Source organism: Gobius niger (genome assembly GCF_951799975.1).
Source record: "Gobius niger genome assembly, chromosome: 13".
NCBI classification, from domain to species: domain Eukaryota; kingdom Metazoa; phylum Chordata; class Actinopteri; order Gobiiformes; family Gobiidae; genus Gobius; species Gobius niger.
This window is the reverse complement of record NC_136864.1, coordinates 20,601,959-20,611,222: the sequence shown is the minus strand read 5'-3', so window position 1 is coordinate 20,611,222 and position 9,264 is coordinate 20,601,959. Positions and strand designations below refer to the sequence as shown.

The 9,264-nt window shown below is 38.7% G+C and overlaps 1 protein-coding gene across 1 annotated transcript; it reads left to right on the top strand.

Annotated features, from left to right (window-relative positions):
* Positions 1-867: 867 nt before the first annotated feature.
* On the top strand, positions 868-8,192 carry LOC306972230 (zona pellucida sperm-binding protein 3-like; the record flags this gene model as incomplete). Its single annotated transcript, XM_079568778.1, has 9 exons — positions 868-909; positions 1,027-1,149; positions 1,370-1,479; positions 6,786-7,110; positions 7,189-7,304; positions 7,369-7,472; positions 7,541-7,715; positions 7,788-7,905; positions 8,169-8,192. 9 exons carry the CDS (start codon positions 868-870, stop codon positions 8,190-8,192), a joined length of 1,137 nt encoding a protein of 378 aa, XP_079424904.1.
* Positions 8,193-9,264: the final 1,072 nt, after the last annotated feature.

Here is a 9,264-nt window from a genome sequence, read left to right as displayed (position 1 = left end):
AGAAATTTAATGTCATTAGACTAAGCGATCTGGCAAATGTGCAAACTGATTTATTTATTACTACTGTATTTATTAATATTGTAATAAATAAAATTATCTATCTATCTATCTATCTATCTATCTATCTATCTATCTATCTATCTATCTACAACACGTGATTTCCAGTTTCAACTAAACAACGGGCCAGTGGGAAAAAGGAAATTACATAATCTTGAGTGTGCACTTTCAATTTAGTTTGGTGACACAGACAACATGAGGGAAATCCCTGCCTCTGCTGTGACTATAAATCACCTGTGAATGGCAGGTTAGGGTCTATCACAATCACTCTACTACTACATCTACTGAAGCCAATATGTTGTCTGCAAGACTCTGTGAGTACAAGTCACTCTGACCAATTCTGTTATCTGCGTAGACAAAACAGCTATATAATTGTATTTATTTAATGCTTTACAGATTCTGTCTCATTACTCGTCCTGTGTTCTCTCTGGCATGGAGGTTTAACTGTACCAGTGACCAGTAGAGAATTTCTGTCAGATATGTGTGTCTCCTACGCCCAGGCACTTTTACACAACATCACTGATGCCCTTGCCCAGAACAACCAGCATCTGCATAAGGTCTGACATCCTGTGCTGCATTTGAACTAGACTCTTATAATAGAGAAGTTGACCTGATTAAAAAGGATAATATTTAGACTTTTTTTTTTCATTTATATTTTACAACAGAATCTGTTTAATGGAATTGACTGCTCAAAACAAAGTGTAGAGTTGAGGACAAGCAACACGACATCTGTCTGTGCACCGCATGTAAGGAACTTTTGTTCTACAATCTATTGAGTGAAATTCAGATAGAACAGTTGACCATACTCACATGTTTATTGTGTTTACTGCAGGAACCAAGTTGCTCTACACAGTCAGAACCCCAATTCAATCAAGTAAGTGAAATCAAATCATTTTAAGTGAACAGGGTAAAAGTAAGATCTGTTGATGAAGTTGTTTTTATGTCTTGTGTGTCTTGTCTGGTGCCCAGGAGAAGTGTGTGCAAAACATTGGGGAGGATTTGCGTTACTACTACACGTTCCTGTCTGCTCACCCGGACCCTGACAGGAGCCTCAGCAGCACTGTTCTTCTCAGCCTCAAAGAACTCATGATGGTATTTCATGCCTTTTCACTGCTGTTGCTTTTTATTGGCTAGTAACACATGAAAATGTTCAATTAAAGACAATATTTAATCAGGCCTTATAAATGTTTTAATGACAGAACTGCTTCTCCTGGACTCTATCTGGAGGCTTCCATGAGGTATTGAAATGAGTAAAACTCTTTTTAAATATTTGACTGTCACTGTCAATAATCCTGATGGTTCTCTCCTGTAGTCACTCTCAGAGCGCCCTAGCAGCTACGACGAGAGGCTGAGCCTGTGTAAAGAGCTGAAGGGCTTCCACATACGCAGCATCACCATCAACAGAGCCCTGGGATACATGAGGTCTGGGGAGCATGCCATGTAACTACAGGACCCTTACAAGGAATGTGACATCTGTGATGTCTTATTATTTATTCACAACATTATTGTTGTATTTATTAACAACATATTTATTTAAAAACTATTTATTGTTTGACGCACTTAAAAAATAAAAATATATTTATTTATTTTTGTACATTTTCTTTCTCCATCTAGATGGAAAACCCACCACAGTTTATGCTTTTTTTCTTATTATTTTTTTTACTTATTTTGTGGTAACAAACAAAAACAAAAAGTATTTTTTCCCGCGGTCATCAGCAGTGACTATAACCATGAATGAAGGTTTCTGTTTATGGAAACTCCTCAAAGTAGATCAATCTGTTATTTTGTGAATATACCCACAGTCGATATGAAAGTAGGCATGCCCATGGTGTGACCAAAAGAACAACTGGCACTGCCAGTTTCTAAAAACATGTCTCTACATTTGTGGATCACAACTCTCTGACACAGTGCAGTCAACATTTCAGACTACTAAACACTATAACTCCAAGAACTGAATACTATTGTTAGTAAGTTAGACGTATACGATTCCAACAACCTGAAAGGTGAAAAGTATCGTTTTTAGAGGGCCTATAATTTGTGGAAGAGCTTGATTGCGTGAAATTTGTGGCTAAGCTGATGAAAGATAAAATCTATGATACACTGGCCCCAGTGAACATGCCCATAAACATGCAAGACAAAGTCATTAAAACCAAGAGATATAATCATTAGGATTAGTGACCCTGACCTTTGGAGCCAGTACAAGCCGGTCCCCAAAGTTTCACAGTATGTCTTTAGAGCTTCATAAACATGGATCCAAAATTGGCTGAATTGTAATGAGAGGATGACATTTTTTAATTGTAATTATAATACATTGTCAATTTATGTTATTCAATTTATGAAGTATTGGAATTATCTAAAGGACTTCATTTCTTCTTAACATGTTTTTAGGATACTGGAGAGTGGGGTAAGATGAGCAACTTTTTGCTTTGGTGGTAGTTGTGTAAAAACAGTATAAAACAGATACAAAATTTTACTATTTACAGTACATGCATTTTGCGATGTTTTCTAGTTGTCTCCATCTTTAAAAATTGTCTGGAATATTTGGTTTTAAAGATGTAAAAAAAAAAAGTTGTCTTATAGCTCATTACCCCAGGAGCGGGAGTAATCAGGTCTTGCGGTAAATTAAATTTTATTTTATCCAGATTTAGAGGTGAAATTGACACTAGACATCATTAAGTCTTATTTTTTACATTTTAGTGTTCCCCATTAGCAATTTTATTCAAAAAAAATATTATAATGAACATTTTCTTTTCATACTCATCTGTAGATTACGCAAATTTGTCTCTAAAAACCCCCAAATAATCTAATTTTAATTCGCTCGTCTCTATAAGACCCAGACCCACCAATAAACAATGCAAAAACTATAGAATTGTACATTAAAATGTTCTGTAGTTTGTTATTCATTGTTTTTTATGGAGCTGAGGCGGCTCAATTTGCCCCAACCTGTTTGGGTCAATATACCCCCTTTTCTCTTCTTTGAAAACACCCAGACAGTTGTGTTTGTTTAAAAGGAAATCACCCAAGCTACTAATCTGCTTTTATATAAAATGACTCACCAACATGACGGGAAAAAATGGACCAAGATTGTTTTTTTGTGATGATCCTTTTTGTGGTCAGTAAAGATCAGTCTTGTGAAAAACCCTTTTTCATAAATCTAGCCTACTGGCAAAATTGGATCATTATCAGAACAGGGTTGGGAACCACTAATGTAGACTAGACAATAGACTATTGCCTAATGTAAAAAAAAAAACACATGACAGCTTTATTCTACTTAAATTGGCATTTTAGAATGGCATAGATTATTTTAGAATCGGTCTGTCCATCATAACATGCGCTAACACTAACTGTTATACAGGCAGGGGCTAAGCAAGGATACCAAGTGGGCCCAAGCGAGAATGTCGGTAGGGGGCTCTCTAGCAGCCTCCCTATGCACTGGGAGACAGGACGTCACGTGGGCAGGGGCTGGTCACCTGACAACTCCCAAATTGTATTTCTCTGAACAGAGGGCTGAGGTTCTTTAGGGCATGATGAGTGTTACAATAAACTGGTTTCACTATTAGAAATATAATCCAGTGAGGCCATGAGTGAAAAGTCTGTCCACTGCTCATTATAAGTTAACATTAGGGAACCATAACTCACTAAAGTAGCAGAAGGAAGGAGATAAATAGCGCTAGAGAGCATTGGTGGAGATGTGGTGTAACTGCACCACCAAAGCATTAGGAAGACTGTGCTAGCTTATAAATAAGGGGCCCCAAGCAACTGTCTGCCTTGCCTAATGGCAATAGGGATGTGACGATAAACAATAATATTGTTAATTGTGATAAAAACATTTTTTTTAGTAAACCACAGCTGGTCTCTCTTTTTATGTGGTTTTCATTCTATTCTTGTAACTTACTGCAAAAGAATGTTTTGATGAGTTTTGAGTTGAATTTGTTTAAATACACTTTAATCGGTCGCACTCAATATGACATTTATAGAAGACGATGAAGAGAAATATTTCACCCAATTCCCATCATTTCTGAAATTTCTGCAGGTTTCAGTGATAGGCAAATATCGTGATAATATTGCTAATCACAATTACTTTGGCCAAGATAATTATGGTCCCATCGCTAAATGGCGAGTTACGCCTCTGCCTCTGGTGTGGCCATAGTGCAGACGTCGCTCGCAGTGTTCCAACCTAATGAAACGTTTTCATCTTGAAAAATGAACTCAACACTGGATCTTTTGACGTCGCAGAAGTTTTGCAGAACAACATCACAGAAAATTAGTGCTGAAATTCCCACGCCATTTTCCCATTTTACTTATTTTTATGTGAAAACGCAAAATGACAGAAAACTTGCAATACATTTTTTCTTCATGTTTAATCTACGGCAAAAGATTCAAATTGATATCTCCAAATGTAATTGTTTTCCCTATTCACCTGCAGCGTCTTACTTTAAAAATGAATGAAAGGGTAACATTTGTGAAGCGTCTCAATCCAATCCAATCCAATCCAATCCACTTTATTTGTATAGCACATTTAACCAACAAAGATGTTTCCAAAAATCTCAATATGATAAAAAAAAAAAAGGTTTAAAACATATCAACCTGTCCGACAGGAACTAAAGAGGTGACAAACCTGATACCCAAGAAAGCATCGAAGCATCACAACGGCAGACATTTGCCTTTATTTATGCAGTTTTTTTTCTCGACACCCAGGGACAGTGTGGCTGATGTTAAACAGCGGCTCTCACAATAAGTTCAGCTCCATGAAAGTGTCTAGTTGAATTTTATAATCTCCAAAAAGACTACTCACCGCAAAAAAAAACAAAAAAAACTTTCTTTTGCCTCCCTCTAGTGGTCATAGCTATTCCTTTGTATCAGTTATAGAATCTATTACACTCCTTTAAAAGTGACTATACAGAGTTTAAAAATGTTAAAATTATGCATGTTCCAGCCATGTCCTAATGTGTAGAATGAGCCCAGACCTGTTCACCACAACTGCCTCTAAAATCCTGCACTGTCACTCAAAAAGTTGTTAATTTGGGTCCGAATTGCCGTCATGCACGAGCTTAATATGGAGCCTGCAGTTACACGTATGACCTGAGGTGGCAGTAGTGAGTATATAATGGCCAACTTGCATCTAGCCCTTTAAATTTGTTTAGATTATATTTAACCTTATTGTTGGGAAATTGACATAAGAAGGCAGTTAAGAATATGACCTTCATTTTTTATTCAATGAGATGTTTTTCATTAATGAACAATGCAAAAGGTTATCCCTTAAACTCACACCCCCTACTGGACTGGAGCCTGTGTGACAGTGTAACACCTCATTTGAAAGCCAAGACCTACAAAACTGATCTAAACGGATCCTTGTCCTCATGTGGATACCGTGTTGTTGTTTTTTCATTGCTTTTTTGTCACATTTTTCTAACATTTTCAGCGCTTTTTTGGTCACATTTTATTGTTTTTTTAATTTGCTCTTTAGTCCCTTTTTTGCGTTTTGGTCACAGTTTTGTCACATTTTTATCACAAACTGGAGAAAATGTGCTCGGTTTATGAAAATGCATTGCGTTGGATTTTAAATATTGACATTGCTTGACATATTCAACTGCATTTTGAGCTGATATTGTATTTGTTTTGCCTCAAAAGTTTCCCGTTGTGCCCCATTTGCTTTTGTACATTGAAATTGACCTCATTCCTTGGTTTGTATGGAATAAAATATGCACAGATATTTCATATTTGTGGCAATAGGAATAAAGCCTATGTGCAATAAAAGCATTACATTTTATTTGCTGCTACATAAACCTTGTATTATAACATATCTAGTTTGTGTTACTGTATTTTTAGCTTTGGCTTTTGTGTACATTGTCAGGAAAGTGGTGAAACCCTATAGCCACATTTTACAGCCACTTCCTGGAATTGAAACCTGATCCTGTCCAATGTTTGTGAATTAACTCCCTCATAAATAATGACACAGGGCAGCACAGGTTTGTACAATAGCCCTTGTGCAAACTTGTGCAGCTCTTTAAAATTAACATATCCCAAAAGGTTAAGGTGCCCAAGGCACTTAGACATACAACTAGCAACACTCACTGTTCTCCTGCTCTCCTTCCACTTCTTTCTTCTTAATATTAAAATTTCATTTTTTCAGCCAGAGGCACAACTTCTCTTCATTTTGTTGGAGGAGATGCTAGCTGTCTGTGTTTATTCCACTACGTGGGTTTGCGCAGTCTCTCCTCTCTTTCCTTCTCCTCTGGGAAGCAGGTGCGACGGCCAATTGTCGTTGCGCCTTGTCAGTGACTTTTATTCTCTTGGTCGTTTCTGTCAAATCTGTTGGCCCTGGGGGCCCCATGCAGCTGCCTGCCTTGCCTTATGGTAAGCTACGCCTACAGGGCCGTACAGTTTGAGGTCATGAGTTTCTGCCGCTCGCTCTTGTCTGTTCAATGGTTTACCTGTGCTGTTGGGGTGCCCCCTAGTGGTCTAAGGGTATATTTCCCCAGTTACCAATTTATTACGCAACTTGTAATTTCGCCAAAAAGCGTAAACAGCTACTCGGGCTGGTATTAAAAAAGGCCTAAATTCCAGAATAGCGTAGGGCATTGGCTCCCAAGATCACGTCGACGCACCCGCAGATTTAATCAGAGCCTGTTGTCAACACCTGTGAAAGGATCAGCACTGAGTATGAACCGAAACGTGTTGAAATCCTTTACCTGTTGGCTTTTGGTTTTACCTTTTTGGACAAAAAGCCAGGCGTTGTACAACCACGGTACTGATCACTCACACGCGACACAATGGAAAAACGAGATCTCCAGTGTGTATATCCCAAACCACCAAACCGAGGGCCCAAGTGCCTTTCCCCGGCCTGTCGTCGTTGTGAAGTGCCAACCCGACTCTTGGGAGATTGTGGTGCAGGCGGACTTGTTCAACACGGGCCTCATGGTCGACGGCAGACATTTACGCCTGGGTGTGGAGCCACGGAGAGATCCGAGCGCCTGCAGAGCTGTGGCCTCAGGACCGACCCAATTCACTGTCCAGGCACAACTCACGGACTGTGGGACTGTCAAACTCCCGGTAATTTTAAAGTGTTGACGATTTTCAAATAATTATTCAACTTAATATTATGCTGTAAAATGACCTTATGTTTTCTAGCACACAGAGGAAAAGATTATCTACTCTAATGTGTTGATCTACTCCCCTGAGCCTTCTCCAGATGGGTTACTCAGGCTGGATGGAGCTACTATTCCAGTTGAATGTCATTATAACAAGTAAAGTGCAGATTTGTGTCACGTTACTGTTCATTCTAAACTCACCCTCTTTCCTTTTTTGTAGGTTTTATTCTGTAAACACCCTGTCCCTGCTCCCCACATGGGCATCTTTTGTTTTACAGACCACTGCTGAGAGTCGGGTAGATTTCAGTCTGAGGCTGATGACTGGTACTGAACATCAACCAGTATAAGTTTAATGCCGTCTTCTGACTGTCCGTCCCTTGTTGTGGCTGTAGGAGACTGGCAGCGTGAGAGGGAATCACATGTGTATTATGTGGGTGATCCAATCCATTTTGAAGGATCCTCCATTTTGGGAAATCACAAGCCTCTGCGGGTGTTTGTCGACCACTGTGTTGCCACAGCAACCCCTGACCCCAAGGCAGCTTTGCGATATGACTTTATTGATCATGGGTGAGCTTTTACCATGACCATTTTACCATAACATTTAGGCTACTTGACTCACACTATTGGCTGTTCATCTAGGTGCCTTGCTGATGCTTATTTAACCAACTCCAGTGCACGGTTCCTCTCAAGAACTGAGGACCACAAGATTCGCTTTCAATTGGATGCATTTACATTTCAACAAGAAAACAATAACCAGGTTGATTTTAAGATTATATTGTCTTGCAGTTATTATTGTATTATTATTGTTATTGTTGTCATTATTGGTGTTGTGTTCTTGTATTTAATTGTTTCCATTTTACTTAGATTTACATCACCTGTCGTCTAACTGCTGTTCTGTCAGTGGTCAATGTCCTATCAAGTCACAGGGCCTGCTCTCTCTTATACAACAGGTACCATGTTTTTTTTCTCTATATGTTTGCAAAAATGTGCAATGTGTTGTACTTTTTTCTCTCTTTCTAGGTGGTGTTCTGCAGATGGGGATGATGAGGACTGTACGAGTTGTGCTATTCCATATCCACCTAGAGAGTCTCTCAACAGAGCATCCTCTACAGCTCGCAGCAATGTCAAATCTGTCCAGGCGATTACTTCAAGAGGACTCGGCCATAAAATGCCTAAACAGCAGCCTGTCACTTACCTGCGTGCCCATCAAAAACCTTATCAAAATGTACACGCAACTCATCAGTCTACTGCTGGGTTAATGAGAGAAGGAGAAAAAAGGAAAGGTGAGCCATTTTTTTGTGCTGTAAACAGTGAAATGTTACAGCAATTGCCGTTTTTTATGTTTTAGAGGGCGCAACATCTGACAGAAGATAACATATTTGCTTTTTAAACATAACTACAAACAGCTGGGCAATGGGCAGCTTTTTCACTGCAAATTTGACAATACATTTAAAACCTAATTGGATAAAAACAACGAATCGCCAAGCTTCCATTCCCTGACAATGGATCTAGTACTGTACTGTTACTAATTACAGATCACTGTTTCTTGACTTACAGGGACACTCAAGCTCGGACCCCTTATAATTCTGAATACTCCATGATCATCCAACTTGAGCAGGCTGAGAGGACATACGACATCAAAGTCATCCTAATTCTCCTTGAAGCATGTTTTCAATCTCTTCGCTAAATTTTTATTTTTTATGCTCTCTTGTAATTAAGTATTACTTTTACATTTGGTTATTTTTAAATTCATTTCTGTCGAGAGACTTTTCACAGAGAAATTGTAATTTTCCATTGATCTGATACATTGCAATTACAGTTTCCAGTAATATCTGTGTGAAGCAAATGGCTTTGGCGGGCAATTTAATTATGAGTGGGTTTTAAGCACTCAAATTTCTTCTGATCTGTGCAATTGTACCATCGAGGATGAGCATTATCTCTTCATCACTATTGTAAATCCATTTAACATGATAAGTACCGTTTTGAAGAGAAAAGTAAGGCAGCCATGCTTTTAGGCAGCACTTAGGTCCATTACAACCCACAATCTACTCATTTGCAGTTATTGATTGGATGGATTGGCGCACATCATAAAATGCATCATTGGCAGGTCAATCAT